This window comes from Melopsittacus undulatus, chromosome 9 (genome assembly GCF_012275295.1).
Source record: "Melopsittacus undulatus isolate bMelUnd1 chromosome 9, bMelUnd1.mat.Z, whole genome shotgun sequence".
Lineage (NCBI taxonomy): Eukaryota > Metazoa > Chordata > Aves > Psittaciformes > Psittaculidae > Melopsittacus > Melopsittacus undulatus.
This window is the reverse complement of record NC_047535.1, coordinates 13,354,862-13,371,220: the sequence shown is the minus strand read 5'-3', so window position 1 is coordinate 13,371,220 and position 16,359 is coordinate 13,354,862. Positions and strand designations below refer to the sequence as shown.

The following is a 16,359-nucleotide window of genomic DNA, read 5'->3' as shown; positions in this document are numbered from 1 at the left end:
CTGTTGAGTCCCTGATGATCCCAGGACTCTTCTGAATCACCAGGTTAGGGGTCTGAGAGACCCAGATCCACGTCAAGGGTGATCCCACCCATTCCTGTGTGGTAGGTGAATGCCAACTTTGGGGTGTCTTTTGTGGAAAGGTGTTTGTGACTCTCTTGCCTTGACCTGTGGCCCTTATCAGAGGTAGTGGAGATGTTATTTGCCTGATGGACATCATAGGTTGTCCTAATCCATCCTTCTCCTTTTCCTCCAAGACCTGGGGCTCAAGCCACAGTTTGGACCTCCCGGTCCCTCGCTTTTCCTGCAGTATTGGGATTATGCCATTAAGTGATGAATCCAAAGCCAGTTTGACACGGGATGAAGCTTCTTGGGCTGGTTCAATGAGTTCAGGTGGGTCTAAGGCTGTATCTGCTCAGGGTTGCATCACGCACTGGTGACCAGGCAGGGCCTGGACACACAAAGACAGAGTTACTCCTTTTCTCTCAGGCTTGTTTAGCGGGTCTGAACACCTCCCTGCTCGCACTGGAATCTCCCTCACCTCTTGGGCAATCGGCTTCCCCATTTTCGTCCCCAGCACGCTCTTCCCTTTCTGTCTCTTCTTGGAAGGTTTTGTGCAATGCATGGTGAGTGACTGGTATTCGGGCCTGACAGGAGCTCCCATTGGTCAGGGTCTGGGTCTCTGCAGAGCAGATACCACCCATGGGAACGGAGTCAAGAGCAGTGCGTGTTGCACTGGATGGTTTGACTTGTTCCTGCAGCGCTGCTTGCGTGCAAGTAGAAGCAAAGGAGGCATCTGGCTCTACTGGCATGGGCTGACTGGCAGCCAATGTAAACTGTTGGGCTGGCTTGGAGGAAGTCTGTTCTCCTCTGCCCCGCTGTGATAACATCCCTTGCTCTGCTCCAGAACACCGGCAGCCTACCTTTCTCAATAGCAAGGCTTAAAGGTGTCCTTCCTCCCATCCTGCAGGGCCAACAGTGACTGTGGTCAATGAAGCCTCAAAGCACTGGTCCCTGCAGAGACGCTTTGCCCCAGCCCAGTTTGTTTGAAGACATTCTGCCTCTCATTCTGCTGAAGAAAGTGAACTGGAGAGCCCTGGTGCAAGGTTGATAGATCCTCAAAGAGCTCCTCTATGACACAGATCAACCTTTCCTGGAACGGGATCCTAGAGACATGGCAGGTCAGCTAGGCAATGAAAACCAGTGTAGAAGCAAGGGAACAGGCTTTGCTCAGAGGACCTGGAGGTGTGCTGGTGTTTTTCCAAGGCATTTTATTTTCCCTGCAGCCACATCTACAGTGAAGGTGAACTTCAACCAGTGAAAATTAGCCCAGAAATGGTGGTACTGGCTCTCAGTGATAGTTGATAGTCAATAATAGTTAATCATCATCATAATAATAATCATTGGCTGGACCTCAGTAACAACACCCTCCTCTCCACCCAGTCTTTGGGCATCAGTTCATCCAAGATCTTAAACACTGATGGAGGCCATGGGATTATGGCATGGGTTGGGTGTCCTTCAGCTACCAAAGGATACAGCCCAGTGGTATTCAGATAGTTTGGTTTGGGGTACGTTCCCTTTCCTTCTAGCAAAAGGCCATTCACACACCCCACAAATGTGCTTTTGTGGTACTAGGACTAGATGTGTTGGGATATCCAGCACTAGAAATGCTGGAAAAATGAAGAAGCAAGAAGTGCTACAAAGTGAGCAAGACAAGACAAGGAGTTCCAGCAGCTTCAGTTTATTTCATCATCCCATGTAGCTCTACCAGACCTTGTCTTGCTCCAAGGACACCCAGGTCTTTGCCCTCCTGGTGATGTCCAGGCAATGGATAAGCTCTCTGCTCAATTCATGCTCTTCACAGGGAAGCGCTGCTTCACCTGGAAGTGCTCACACCGGTGGTGCTTCACAGTCAACCCATAGAGTGGTGTCATGTCCACCTGCTTGCCCTCCCGCACACTGAACTCCAGCTGCTGCAGCAACGTGGTCAGGAAGAGGAAGACCTCCCACCTAGCAATAGTCTCCCCAGCGCAATTCCTCTTCCCTAGGCCAAAAATCAGCACCTTCATCCCTTCCACCTTATTCACTTCGGTGCCGTCAGCACTGAGGAAACGCTCTGGGTTGAAAGTCTGTGGATCCTTCCAAAGCTTCCTGGAAGGGAATTCATCAGGTGGTGAGATGCTGAATCCTGGCCATGAGTGCAGGGGGACACTGGAAGGTGGGAGCTGCCAGTAAGAATATCCCTATGTTTGGTAGGGACACTGCCTCTCCCTTTTGAAACAGGTTGACCCCACTTCCACCCAGGAAGACAGCAGTGAGGGAAAGGTCCTGTATGTCACTGTTGGAGGCTTTCTGCCTCAGGAGGTACTTACTCATCATGGTTTACTTGCCACTGGTTGATAAACACGCAGCGGTCCTTTGGGATGTAGTAACCATTCAGCACCGTATCCCTGGTCGTGCTGGAGAGAGAAAAGACTCCCAGAGTTTGGGAAGAGGAAAGGTCCTTCTGCATGCTCAGGGGACTATTAACTTGCTCCTTGTGCTGGTGAAGTAAGGATGAGGATGCCCAGGGAGGTTGTGAATGCTCCATCCCTGGCAGTGTTCAAGGCCAGGTTGGATGAAGCCTTGGGTGATATGGTCTAGTGTGAGGTGTCCCTGACAATGGCAGGGGGGCTGGAACTGGATGAACTTAAGGTCCTTTCCAACCCTAACTATTCTATGATTCTATGACATTGGCATTGTCCATGAGCAGGATTGGACAGCCCCTACCTAAGCTGGGTGGTGTATCTGCAGTGAAGTCAGCAGAACGACTCTTCGGGAGCTCCTACATGGAGCTGTGAGCTCCCCGTGTCCATGAGCATCCTGCAGGTCAATAATGATCTCCCTGCCTCTCACCGCACCACTGACAAGATGCTTCGAGTCCACCTTGTCCCTCCACCTCCTTTGCAGACCCAGCAGCCCTTACCTGTGTGGGATGGTGAAGGGCATAAAGGAGGAGTGCCTGAACACCTCCAGGATGAAGGCTTCTGTGTAGGGCAGCATGCCCCGGTCCGACAGCCTTGGTCTGCGCTCCCAGCCAATGGTCTGGTCTGTGGGAGGTTGAGAGAAGGGAACAGGTTGGGATCAGCTTTGGACAGGGACAGGTTTTGGCCTGTGGGGTTCCTGGACTCACCCAGTTCCCTCTGGATCCTCTTCTGGATGTGGGGGTGCACCACGAGGTACATGAGGCTCCAGGACAGGGCAGTGGTCACAGTATCAAAGCCTGCTCAGAGAGGAAAGAGTGTTGATGAGGTCTGTACAACATGCAGGGTGCCTGTCCTGCTCCCTAACCCTGCCATGGAGCAGTCTGGGATGGCTAAAGAGGCATACGGTGAGACTCAGGTTCTGTCCTGTCAGAGAAAACCTTGCTGCATGGTCTGCTCTCATTCATCCTGATTCACTCCTGCATTATGTCAGGTTTTCAGGAATTCTCTGGAATCAGGGGAGTTTCCACAAGTAGCTCAAAGATGAATCAGGGAATAGACATCTCCCTCAGCCGGGAGAAGCCACCCTGGCTTGTGAGACTTGGCTGAGCCCTTCTCTTTTCCCTAAAGCCTCTTCCCAGAGCTGATGTTCCATGCTGCTCTCCAGGGGTGTCCCTAAAGGGTCAAGGAAGACCAGTGAGCTGCAGAGTGAGTGCTTAGACCCAAACTGGCTGCCTGGGGCTGGACAAAGCTGGGTCAGACAGGGCTATAACACAAGGAGCCTGAGAAAACCTGCAGTAGTGAAGGAGCCAGTGGGGAAAAGTACCTGCTCCAAAGAGGTCATTCACAAGGTTGACAATATTCTCCTCAGGGACCTGCGCAGCAAGGTTTGTTACTACTCTTTTCTCCAGGCACTCCTCAATGAGGGAGTCAGTGATGTCTCGGATGTAGTCCTGAGAGGAGAAGACAAGCCATGGCAGCAGAACCAGTGAGGAATGGGTGTTACTGAGCAACCACCCCGTGCTGGAGGAGCCGAGGGTTGTATGAGCTCTGGAGAGCATCACCTTTCAGCCCTCATGGCCGCTATTGCTTTTGCAACCTATGAAACCAAGGAGATAGCTCTTCAGGGTGCAGATCAGATGGTCAGCCTACAAACCAGCTCTAGCACACAGGGCTGTGGAGGAGGACGACTGCAGTGCTAGACTGCACATGGAGAGACTGCAGGTGGACTTGACCATGCAGCAATAACTGCAAGTAGATAGATGTCCACTGATGCTTGGCTGCAAGGAAGCAAGCAACTCGCTACCAGACAGGGCCAGAGAGTGTGGATGCACGTGGTGCAGGTGAGGGTCCTGCAAGCTCTTACCTTGTCATAGGTCTGGTAGTGCTCTTTGACAAACTTCTGCGTGAAACGGAGGAAGGACTTGTTGAAATCTATGAATAAGCGCATGGAGCGGCTGGGAAGATACTGGAGCAGGGGGATGAAGTCTGCAGGGTTGCCAGAAGCAGCCACAGCAGCAAACCGGTCACTGGTGTTCACTATATTGAGCAGCTCCTGGTCATTGTGGTCATGCCGCTTGCCAAAGCACATGGCGCAAATGACGTTGGCCACGGAGACCACCAGGTACCGGTAGGGGTCAAAGCTCTTCTCCTCCTCCATGAGCTGTAGGAACTTGGTGACCAGGTACTCGGCCTCCTGGGAGGCGTGCTCCTCCAGGAGGCAGCAGGATGAGACCCGGGGGCTGGGGGTGATGGAGAAGGTCTTGAGGGCGTTCTGGGCCAGCTTCCTGCGGGCTCTCCACACCTCCCCAGAGTCGGGGCTGAAGGTCAGGCTTTTCCCATCCGTAACATAGTGGAAGCTGTGGAGGTCGGGGCGGCCCAGGAAATCTTCTGCTTGCTTCACCAGGGCTTGCTTGATGGTGTCCAGCCCGCTCAGCACCAGCACGGGCCGGGTGCCGATCCTCACCTCCATCACGTCCCCATAGAGCCGGCTCAGCCGGGTCAGCACCAAGTGCGGGTCCTTCCTCAGCTCCAGCACGTTGCCAAGGATGGGGAAGCCCCTGGGGCCGGGGGGGCTCTGCAGCCCCTTGGGCACGCGCTGCCGGAGGGACTGGATGAGCAGGAACACCAGGCAGAACACGGCACCCGCCAGGAGGAGCTCGGTGGCAGAGACAATGCCTTGGCTTCCCATCAGAGACATTGCTGCCTTCATTGATGCTGTCCTGCAGGAACTGTAAGGAGTGAAGTGTTGTAAAGAGCCAGGATCAGTGAGAGGTTGGGTCCTGCAGATGCTCCCGATGCTGAAAAAGGGCATCAAGTGCCCTCAAACAGTTAAGGGTGATGGAGCTGGACTTAAGAGCTTTCAAGGGGTAAAAGCTGGAGACCTCTAAAGACTCCCAACACACCCACCGCTTAAGGGGAACCTCAGCCCCCCAAAGCCTGTAATAGCACTCCTTTCCCTGCAGAAGACAGGTACGCAAAGCCACACAGATGCAGACATTGTCTCCTACCTGCAGGTCCTTGTGATAGGGCGGTTTTGCTGCCTGTAGCTCCCAGCAAAGAGAGGCAGAGGGTATCTGCTTGTTCTGGGGAGCAGAAGGGATCCTCTCCTGCTGCCCGAACCTTCTCCTGCTATCTGGAAGGCCATGGCTTTATACCCACTCCCTTTGCTGCTTATCTCTGTGGGGTCACTGGTGAATAGCTACCCATTAACGAACTGGAACCAGCCCATCTGGAGCCAGCCCAAGAACCAGGGAAGACCCTTCCTCAGCTCCAGTGGAGTTTGGGGGATGAATGATGACTTCTCCTCCTGCCCAGCGCACATGCCTGCCCTGGAGCTCAGAATGAGAGGCAGAAGTGGGGTTCCTGAGGACTGGGAGGCAGAAAGAGGGGGTCCCTAAGCCCTGCCCTGGGAATGATGAAGGATGTGCTCCTACCATCACTGCCTGGTTGGGATGTGGGTGCCAAAGCCCTTTCCTGGGCTGACCAGGCTGATCCCAGCATACAGAGAGCACAGTCAGCTCCGTGGCCACTCTGGGGATGCTGGGAGCAGTGAGGGGATGTGTTTGCAGCAGGGCACCCGCAGCCACAGCCCTCTGCATCCCTGCGGTACCAGCAGGCGGTTGCGGTGCGCTGGCACCGGCGGTGGCAGGACCTCGTGGCCGGCGGCAGAGCCAGGCTCAGGTTAACCATTGCCCAGGTTCGCGTGAGAAGGCGGCTGGCTCGCTTCCCCCGGCTCCTCCGTGGCAAACAGCAGAGGAGTGGCGGGGCAGAGGGGAGGAGGTTATCCCCACAGACAGGAGAGGCGGATGGGGCAGCGCAGGGCAAGGCTGGGGCAGCTCATCCTGCCCCAAACCCCGCCGGAGAGGTGGGAGCCGGTGGGACTGCTGCTGGAGCTGGGGAGGAATGCTTTGGGAAGTGCAGCCGGGATGAGCAGGAATGAGCTGAGCTTTGGGGTTCAGCTCATCCAGTTTCATTCCATCTTTGGATGTGGGAATTTGGCGCAGGTAAAAGCTGAGCTAATATTTAATAAAGGCTTTCAACATCTGCTCTAATCAGGCTCATTAACAGCAGTGACGCCGTTCATTAGGGTTTGGCAAGAACAGTTACAAAACCCTGGCTGCTAAGATCCACTCTGCTCAGTGCCAGGCACCTCACACCAGCGTGTGTGTGCGTGCAAGGGCATACACGGAGCAAGAGGATCCTGGTGTACAACATGTGTGCACGTGTGGAAGAGCAGGTGTGTGTGCTTGTGAACATGGGCAAATCCACCCACGCAAGAGCATGAACATGCCGTGTGTTTGTACATGGGCTCTTTGGTGTGTACAGTGTCTGCGTGCAAGCCTGGTGTGACTGTGTGCACGGATAGAGTGCTTGTGTGCATGTCTAGTGTGTCTGTGAACATGGATAGGGTGTCCATGTGTATGTCTAGTGTGCTTGTATACATGTATAGTGTGTCTTTGTGCATGTATAGGTTGTCCACGTGCATGTACAGTGTCTGTGTGCACGTACAGTGTGTCTGTGTGCATGTATAGAGTGCTTGTGTGCATGTATAATGTGTCTGTGTGCATGTATAGTGTGTCCATATGCATGTATAGAGTGTCTGTGTGCATAAGGGAGTGTTAAAATGTGCTTGAGTGCACTGGTATATATGCCACATGCATATGGCACATACACATGGTGCTGTATGTGCTGAGTGTATGTGTAGTCTGCATGTATAGATGCACCTATAGATGTGTAGGGTGAATGCACACACAGCTGAAGGTATGTGGCTTTACTGGGAGCTGCAGGTGTGGGTGCCACAGTGAGGGCACGGGGAAATCTCTGCCTGGGGTTTATGGACACAGCCATGTGTCCTGCCCAGTCCAAGTGTCCCGAGCAGCCCTTCTCCAGAGACATGGGTATAGACAGTGCAGTGTGTCACCTGGGGATGGACAGCTCTGCCTGGAACACGTCAGAGCAGGCTGGGGCACAGCTCAGTGTCCCCTGGACCCCAAAGGCACATTTGTGGTGGCACGACTGAGACTCTCAGCTTTGCACAGTGGGAAACTGTCTTCTGGAGGGATGTCCCTGTGCCATCAAGGGGGACACAAGTGGCGCAGGCGGCTGCTGCCACCAGCATCCCGTGGCAGAGGGGATACAGCTCAGTGTGCCCAGTGCCCTAAGTTCTGGGGACCCCCCCCCCCCCCGGCCAGCCAGAGGGGGCTGATGCTGAGCTGCTCCGGCGCCGCCTTGACCCCGGGCCAGGCTCCTGGACGTGAGGCCACCGCCCTGGTCCTTTAAAAGCCATTTCCCCCCCCACCCACCCATAGCGTGACTGTGAGTGACCCTCCCGGGTCAGTCCGGAGCCCCTTCGCACGCGATGTCCCCAGTGCCACCCCCAGGACACCCCCCCCGGCAGGGCGGGACCCCACGGCCCCCTCCTATCCCGCTGTGGCTGGGCTGGGGAGAGGGGGGGATGAGGGTGGGAGGGGTGAGATTCGGGCTACGTCTGGTCCCCCTTGTCCTCCTTGCAGGACAGGTCTTGACCTGTCGCCCAATAGGGATTGGGGATGGGGGCGGGACTGGAGGAGCAAACCCTGCCTGGGACCCGCTGTGGTCCCCGAGCATCCCCCCGAAGTGATCCCCCTGCCCCATGCCGGCTGCCCTGTGCCCAGGGGACAAGAGGTGACAGAGGGCACGGCCGCTTCGCACGCGAACTTGGACAATCTTTAACTGGGTCGGGGCAGCGAGTGCCGTGACCCCCGGGGCTGCCCCACCGCCCCCCTTGCCCTACTGCACCCGGGCTGTGAGCCAACAGAGCGGCCCCGCACCGGCCGGGGGACCCGGCGATCGCCCGTACCCCGGGCTCTTCCCCCTCTGCTCCACTCGGGAGCACCGTCGGAGGCACCGGCAGCCCCCACCGACGGGGAGGACCGTTAAAGCACTGAGCGGTGCGGGGGGCGAGCGTGGTCCGCGCTCATCCCTGCGTGTTCCCGGAGCCCGTTTGGGATGGCACCGGGGGGGAGAATCCCCTTCTCCTGCCCCGCACTGCGGACACCGGTGGTGCTTTCCCACGCTCCCGGCTCCGGACACTGTGGACGAGCCGGGGCTGCGGGCACTGGCGGCGAGGAGGGGGAACGGAGCAGGGGCTGCGGGGAGGAGGAAAGGGGACACTGTGGACCCGGGGCGCTGCCCGGGGTTGAGGGACGGGGGAACCGGGGCTCGGGACCGGCGCCTTTAAGATCCTGCCGGTAGCGTGACTGGAGTGACCGGGGCGGCGCGGGTTGCCCAAACATCCCGCCCGCTTCGCACGCGATGCCCGCCCCGGTCTGGAACCCACGGGCGGCACCGGGCCCCCCCCCCGCCCCGACGGGACCCCCCCTTCCTCCTCCCGCCGCCCCGCAGCCTCCCCACGGGGACAGGCAGGGAACGGGGCTCCCGCACCCCAACCCATGTGTGAGCGGGAGCGGGGGGTGCGGGATCTCCGCCGTGGCGGGAGGGGGGGGGGGGGGGGGGGGGTCCGGGTTAGGTGTTTAGGAGTTGGGACACACGTCAGCTTTGATTAGGCTTCTGCCACGTGACAGGAGGTGTCCGGGCCAATCAGGGCGAGCAGCGATGCATATAAAGCAGGAGCAAAGAGGAGTTGGGGGGTACCTGCCGCGAGGATCGGGCCCCGAAGCTCTCTGCAGGTGAGTACCCCCGGGATGGATGGGTGCGGGAGGCGCTTCCAAGGCACCCTCGAAGGGTGGGCAGCCGGAGGTGCTTTGCTGTGGGTGTCCCCACACTCTGGCTCCCCAGATCTCCTGTAGCATCCTTCCTGCAGCTGCTGCAAGGTGGTTCCTTGGGGGTTCTGAGGGTAATCCTTGCCCCAAAGACCTTCTCACCATGGGGCAGCCACGATCTGCAGCCACGGGCTGGGGTCCCCGCAGCCCCCACGTTGCTCACCCCGTGGCACCTTGGTGTCCCTTAGGGTGTGTATCAGCCTGCCCAGCCCAAGGGGAGGGGGGATTTCTGCTCCAACCTCTTCCTACCCCTGGGTCTGCATTTCCTGAGGGATTTCTGATGGAGCAGGGAGCTGGGTGCCCATAGCCTCCAGCCCCACTCTGCAGCCATGGCTGGCTTCCATGGCCACCCACATTTTAGGGACATTCATGGCAGTGCTGTGTTTTGGTGGTGAGCAGAGGCTTGGAATGAGCAACCAGGAGGATTCAGCTTTCCCACACTCAAGTATGGGAAAGCACTCAAGAGCTCTGGAACAGGCTCTGCAGTAGAAAGGAGGTGCTCTAGTTGAAAGAGCACCTTTCCTTCCTTGACCACACGGAAAAAGCTGTGGGACCCATTCCTTCCACTCCTGGCTAGCAAAATACTGTTTCTGGGTGCAAGCAGCTTCCTAAAGTGCACAAAACTGATGCAGCTCTGGATCAGAAGTTAAGCCAGGCTTAAGTGCTATTCAGGTGCCTCAGACTGGAGGTGCTCCATAGTCTTCATAATGCCTCTGGTTCGTTAACCAAGGTTCCTAAATGCTGGCAGCGATGTCTCTGATGGGAAGCCAAGGCATTGTCTCTGCCACCGAGCTCCTCCTGGCGGGTGCCGTGTTCTGCCTGGTGTTCCTGCTCATCCAGTCCCTCCGGCAGCGCGTGCCCAAGGGGCTGCAGAGCCCCCCCGGCCCCAGGGGCTTCCCCATCCTTGGCAACGTGCTGGAGCTGAGGAAGGACCCGCACTTGGTGCTGACCCGGCTGAGCCGGCTCTATGGGGACGTGATGGAGGTGAGGATCGGCACCCGGCCCGTGCTGGTGCTGAGCGGGCTGGACACCATCAAGCAAGCCCTGGTGAAGCAAGCAGAAGATTTCCTGGGCCGCCCCGACCTCCACAGCTTCCAGTACATTGCAGATGGGAAAAGCCTGACCTTCAGCCCCGACTCTGGGGAGGTGTGGAGAGCCCGCAGGAAGCTGGCCCAGAACGCCCTCAAGACCTTCTCCATCACCCCCAGCCCCCGGGTCTCATCCTGCTGCCTCCTGGAGGAGCACGTCTCCCAGGAGGCCGAGTACCTGGTCACCAAGTTCCTGCAGCTCATGGAGGAGGAGAAGAGCTTTGACCCCTACCGGTACCTGGTGGTCTCCGTGGCCAACGTCATCTGCGCCATGTGCTTTGGCAAGCGGCATGACCACAATGACCAGGAGCTGCTCAGTATAGTGAACCTCAACAATGAGTTTGGAGATGCGGCTGCTTCTGGCAACCCTGCAGACTTCATCCCCCTGCTCCGGTATCTTCCCAGCCGCACCATGCAGCTCTTCAAGGACATCAACAGGCGTTTCAACTCCTTTGTGCATAAGATTGTCCAGGAGCATTACACCAGCTTTGATAAGGTAAGAGCTCTTGGATGTGGGTAAGGGTGCCTACAAGCGTCAGAGCTCCTTGCGTCTCTCCAATCTGTGTTAATACCCCAGGATCTGGTCCTTGCTGGGGAGGTTTCCCCAGCCCTGGGTGTCCATGGTGTCCCTGACCCACCAGTTCTCCCCCAGGAGCACATCCGGGACATCACAGACTCACTGATCGAGCACTGCCAGGAGTACAGTGTTGGAGAGGATGCCCATGTCCCGATCTCCAATAAGAAGATCATCAGCATCGTCTATGACCTCTTTGGGGCAGGTGAGAACATCTTGGAGGGTAAAACCTTGCTGTTGGGATGCTGGGTACAGGAGCTGAAGCTGTTGGGGTGAGACCTTGGCTGTGCTTGGGTATTTGGAGCTGTTCCTGGGCTCTCAGGTGTTCCTTGAAGAGTGACCAGAGCAGAGACTGCTGGGGAATGTGCTCCAAGGCAAACACCTGGAGTGCTGGGATCTGTAAATACCCACTGCCTGCCCTCTTTTGGTAGCTCAATGCCTTCTCCATGTCCATCCAGGCTTTGACACTGTGACAACTGCCTTATCCTGGAGCCTCATCTATGTCGCCTTGTACCCTGACATCCAAAAGAGGATCCAGGAAGAGCTGGGTGAGTCCAGGAGCCTGCTTTCCCTGGAGCCAAAACCTCCCTGTCCAAAGCTGATCTCAACCTGCTCCTTCCTTTGGCCTCCCACAGACCAGACCATCGGCCAGGAGCGCAGACCGAGGCTGTCTGACCGGGGCGCGCTGCCCTATACAGAAGCCTTTATCCTGGAGATGTTCAGGCACTCCTCCTTTGTGCCCTTCACCATCCCACACAGGTAAGGGCTGCAGTGCCTGGCTTCCTATTTGGGGTTTTCTGTGCAGTGGTTTTCTGGAGGTGCTGTTGAGGCAGATAATTGCCTGGGAACCCATCCCTGCCATGAGGAAATATTCCAGTGCACACATTGGATTACTCTTATCAAAGCTCTCCATGGCTTTCACACCTGGTAGTGCCGATGCCTGGGGCTGCATCCACCACAAAGCCCTTTGGAGGGATGTCAAACACCCCTGGGTTTGTATTTCCCCCCACCTCTCCACTGGGAGAAACGCCATCAGAACTCATCCAGCTTCCCAAAACTGGCATCTTCCTGCTCAAGGAAAAGTGTTAACCTATTTAGTCTCTCAAATGCAATGTGAGGGTATTTCCTCATCAGTTGTAAGAGTACAAACAGGGCATTAAAACTGAAACCCTTGAACCTGCCAAGCTTTGTTCCACCTTGAAGCTGCAGGTCTCCTCATAACTTCTCTTTCCCCTCTGCCCTGTATCTCTTTTAGTACAACAAGAGCAACAGTGTTGAATGGCTACTACATCCCCAAGGATACCTGTGTGTTTGTCAACCAGTGGCAAGTGAATCACGACGAGTGAGTATTCCAAGGCAGGAAAAGGCAGATCAGGCCAAAAACTCCTGGTCATGGAGCTGCTGTGGGGTGACTTGGTCACTGGCTCAGCAGCTCCCCATCACATGGTGATGCCCTCAGTGCACTGGACATCCCATGTACGTGCAAGGGCTGGCTGCTTGGGCTGCTGAATAATCAGGAATCAGTAGATCCTCCTGCCAAGCAGCCCTTGTGATCCGGGGTGATGGCTTTGGATGTGCTCAGTGGGAACGTCCCGGTTCCCTCTTCCAGGGAGAAACATGTCCTGACGTGACTCCCGTTACACTCCATCAGCTCCTGTTGTTAGTGTTGCTAATCAGCTTGGGTGGATGGAAGGGGTCTGGACAGCAAAGCCCCATCCAACCCTTCCACTGCTCTCCAGTAGAGATCCTCCTGGGCAGGGGAGCAAGGCTTGACACAGAAGGTAGTTCCTGGATCAGAAGCTTGTACCCAAGTATCCCAGTAGCAGAAACATCACAGTATTCCTCCTGAGCACTGCAATGGGAATGCTGTCTTTGGGGACAGTGAAGCTTCCCTGTGTCCAAGCAGAAACTCTCAGCTAAGAACTGGAAAATCCCACCTAGCACGTCCCAGGAGCCAGGCTGGGATGGGTTGGGAAGGATTCAAGGTGGAAAAACTCTCAGGTCTCCATCCTTGCTTTTTGTAAGAGCTGCTGACTGCTTTCCTTGCTCCCCTTTTGGCTAAGTCTGCAGGATGCCCAGCTATTGCACGCTGAATTAAATCCATTTCCAGGGTCTGCACAGGCAAACACAGGCTGAGTTTGGAATAGAGGTTTCAATAGCCTGAGCTCATGGGCTCTGTCATCTCGTTGGCATTTCAGACCAGGGATAGAGGTTGCCAAAGGGGTTTTGGGTGGCGAAGTGCAGAAGCACTGCAGTGCGTCTCTGCGGGTGAATCCAGCTGCCTCAGCTGTGGCTCCTTTCTGCCGCAGGAAGCTTTGGAAGGAGCCCTCAGCCTTCAACCCCGAGCGGTTCCTCAATGCTGCAGGGACGGAGGTGAACAGGACAGAGAGTGACAAAGTGATGACTTTTGGCCTGGGCAAGCGGCGCTGCCTCGGGGAGTCCATCGGCCGCTGGGAAGTCTTCCTCTTCTTGGCCACGCTGCTGCAGCAGCTGGAGTTCAGCCTGCGGCCCGGTGCAGAGGTGGACATCACCCCTCAGTACGGGCTGACAATGAAGTACAAGAGGTGCGACTGCTTCCAGATCAAGCAGCGCTTCCCTGTGAAGAGCTCTCCATGAGCTGCGGGAGGAAGCATCGCGCCGCACGACAGCCAGCCCTGGGAGCTGCACACTCAGCCTTGCTTTTGCTAATGCTCTCTAGAAGGCAGCACAGCTCCTCACTGTTCTGCTTCACTGGGAGCTTGTTCATCTCATGTAAATGCCGGTGGGGAGGGATAACACTGGCTTTGCCCCCACCCCTCCCCCAGCAGGTTCCATTGCTGTTGCCTGCACAAAGGCTCGCCATGGGGAGATCCATGGGGATCACGGCCCTGGGGTGGGGAGGGAGGGAGGAGGAGGATGCTTTGGGCTGGGAGGAGCAGTGTGGGGTAGCAGGAGGGATGTCCTCACCCTGCCTCCTGCAACACTCCCTTCATCCACCAAATAGGAATCAAGCTGCAGGATCCTCCCTGGGAAACCTGGCTTTTCCCACACGGGGAAGCCTCTCAGGCTCTGGCAGAGCTGTCTGTAAAGCCTTTGGCTCCTTCTGCCGATGGGAACAGGCTCTTCCTGTGGCCTCAGCTGCCTTCTAAAGGGCTCTTGGGGTGATGCAGGGGCCAGACCTGCACCAGTACCCACCTGCCCTCACTGTAAGTGCATTAAATGAACTACCAAGGTTTCTACCCATCCTCGGAGACAGCCTGCGAGGAGAATGAATGTATATCCATAAGCAGTGCTGTTCACACACTCAGATGTTGGCTAAATTCCTTCCAGGAAGCCTCCTGGAAAATATCCAAGGTCTGAGAATAAGGGACAAGAAGCAATAAGAGGCACATTCTGGCTTCCAGATGATGTATTTGCTGCTTTTAATCAACTAATAGTTTGGGTGTCTTTTAGCAAGCAATAGATTCCCATATTCAGCCTAGTAAAGGTTTGAGGGCTGCAGGAGATGGTGAATTCCCATGGCAAATTGCACACTGGTTCCTGCTGTTTCCTACCTGTGTTGAACACATCCATACACTGGGATATAAACTGCAGTGATTCTAACTCAATAAATACTTGTATTGAAGTGTCTAAAGTTTCTTGTTTGGTTCTTTCTGGTCTTATTCCTCTGGGAAAAGATTTTTTGAGGAAAACCCCATCTCTGTCATCCTTAAAAAGCTGACTTGGATGTGTTGGATAAGGGTTTTCCTGCAGGGACATGAGCTGGTTGTTCCCTTACCATCAGGGCTGTGACACCAGTGGTATTAAGGGGAGTATTTAGTCCTCACAGGTGCTGGCTCTGGTCCTCTCCCTGTGTGTATAGAGACTCTAAAACCTCAACAGAGAGGTGATGCTGAGCTGTCATTGGCTCAGGATTTCATGCAAAATCAAGCGTAGCCCTTTTATTCTTCCAAATAAATGAATCAGGAGCTTGCAAACAGCACTTCCGGACTCTTAGGGAGGCGATCCACAGAGGGATGCTTCGGACCACCTCCTGCTCTGTGCTTCCCCAGCTCAGAGCATGGTTATTCCTGAGGCTTTGCATAGCATCCCCTAAAAAAGGTGATAAACGTTAAATTACCATGTAATTAATAAGGGAATATATGGAAAACTGGGGTGCATAGCATCCACTAAAAAAGGTGATAAACATTAAATTACTATGCAATTAATAAGGGAATATATGGAAAACTGGGGTCTGGGCACACCTGAAGGTCATCTCTCCAGGGATTCCAGCTTGCGGGGGTAGGAAGCTCTTGCCCCACAGGTATGTTCCCTTGAGACACAAATGCTTGGAGCTGGGGTCTAATATAAGGACTCTTGGCAAACTTGTGCTGAAAAGCATGTCCCTCCCCAGATCCCTGCCCTGGGGTGCTCTGTGGTGGGAGCTGCTCTTGCCTCATCCAGGCAGCTATCAAAGTAAGAGCAGAAAGGTGACTATTTGACTCCATCCGTCACCTGGATGGGACGGACAACCACAGGGGTAGTTTGGATGTGGTGGCTGTGCCCTGGAAAGGCTGCTGTGGAGAAGAGGACCCTTCCTCCCACCCTAACCTGCCTCACCTTCACAGTGTTGTTACCGACTGTGCTCCCAGTGACTGTGTGCTCAATTAGCCCCCATGCACAGCAGCTCAGGAAGGGATCCTGCACCCCGCCTGCTCCTTCCTCCCAGTAATGAGCAAAACAGGCTCAGGATTCCGGGGGGGAAAGCTGGGAGTAGTGGAGCTGAGGAGAAAGCAGGAAGTGAATGTACCTGTGCCTTGGGTGGGAAGTCTGGGAAAGGGGATGGAGGGGTAATGGAGGTGATGGAGGTGACAGGGGGGTGATGGAGGTGATGGAAGTATGATGGAATGGTGAAGGTGACGGGGTGATGGAGGTGAGAGAAGGGTGATGGAAGTGACGGGTTCATGGAAGTATGATGCAGAGGTGATGGAAGTGATGGAGGTGACGGGTGATGGAGGTGCAACAGAGGTGATGAAGGTGTGATGGAAGTATGATGGAGAGGTGATGGAGGTGACAGAAGAGTGATGGGGGTGCGACAGAGGTGATGGAAGTGTGATGGAAGTATGATGGGGAAGTGATGGAGGTGATGGTGGCAGAGGTGTGGCAGAGTGAAGGGGGTGATGGAGGGTTGATGAAGGTGTGATAGACAATGGAGGTGTGGTGGAAGTGCAATATGATGGAGGTGGCAGAGGGGTGCTGGAGATGATGGAAGTATGATGGAGGTGAGGTGGCAGTGACGGAGGGGTGGTGGAAGTGATGAAGAGGTGATGGATGATGAAGAGGCGACGGAGGGGCAGTGGAGGGGTGATGGAGGTGACAGGGGCGATGGAGGTGATGGGGCTGATGTGTGAATGAGGTGATGGAGGTGTGACAGAGGACACTGACAGTGACACAGGGCAGACACAGCACAGAACCTGCGGCAGCAGCGACACAGATGTGATGGAGGTGAGGGTGGG

General features: G+C 55.6%; 2 protein-coding genes across 3 annotated transcripts; one reads left to right on the top strand and one right to left on the bottom strand.

The window, feature by feature from the left end:
* Window positions 1-1,841: 1,841 nt before the first annotated feature.
* On the bottom strand, window positions 1,842-5,172 carry LOC101879529 (cytochrome P450 1A5-like). The gene is made up of 6 exons (XM_013128197.2): window positions 4,327-5,172; window positions 3,787-3,913; window positions 3,170-3,259; window positions 2,963-3,086; window positions 2,370-2,456; window positions 1,842-2,148 (listed from the first exon to the last, which is right to left on the bottom strand). The coding sequence occupies exons 1-6, from the start codon at window positions 5,170-5,172 to the stop codon at window positions 1,842-1,844; spliced, it is 1,581 nt and encodes a 526-aa protein (XP_012983651.2).
* Window positions 5,173-8,990: 3,818 nt separating this feature from the next.
* On the top strand, window positions 8,991-13,684 carry LOC101879700 (cytochrome P450 1A4-like). Of its 2 annotated transcripts, none has more exons than XM_031045972.2 (7): window positions 8,991-9,130; window positions 9,972-10,807; window positions 10,964-11,090; window positions 11,344-11,433; window positions 11,521-11,644; window positions 12,141-12,227; window positions 13,195-13,684. In XM_031045972.2, exons 2-7 carry the CDS (start codon window positions 9,974-9,976, stop codon window positions 13,499-13,501), a joined length of 1,569 nt encoding a protein of 522 aa, XP_030901832.1. In that variant the 5' UTR covers window positions 8,991-9,130; window positions 9,972-9,973; the 3' UTR covers window positions 13,502-13,684. The 2 variants fall into 2 exon arrangements, with proteins under 2 accessions (XP_030901832.1, XP_005145788.1); XM_005145731.3 differs by having other exon boundaries at window positions 9,100-9,130; window positions 9,954-10,807.
* The last annotated feature ends 2,675 nt before the right edge of the window (window positions 13,685-16,359 follow it).

Bases quoted from the DNA above. Each gene is read 5' to 3' on its own strand.
- LOC101879700 (XM_005145731.3), top strand. From the start codon at position 9,962: ATGCTGGCAGCGATGTCTCTGATGGGAAGCCAAGGCATTGTCTCTGCC. The intron at 10,808-10,963 runs GTAAGAGCTCTT...GTTCTCCCCCAG, and splicing joins ATTACACCAGCTTTGATAAG to GAGCACATCCGGGACATCAC. The intron at 11,434-11,520 runs GTGAGTCCAGGA...GGCCTCCCACAG, and splicing joins GAGGATCCAGGAAGAGCTGG to ACCAGACCATCGGCCAGGAG.
- LOC101879529 (XM_013128197.2), bottom strand. From the start codon at position 5,172: ATGAAGGCAGCAATGTCTCTGATGGGAAGCCAAGGCATTGTCTCTGCC. The intron at 2,457-2,962 runs GTAAGGGCTGCT...TTCTCTCTCCAG, and splicing joins CCCTTCACCATCCCACACAG to CACGACCAGGGATACGGTGC. The intron at 2,149-2,369 runs GTAAGTACCTCC...ATTCCCTTCCAG, and splicing joins TGGCAAGTAAACCATGATGA to GAAGCTTTGGAAGGATCCAC.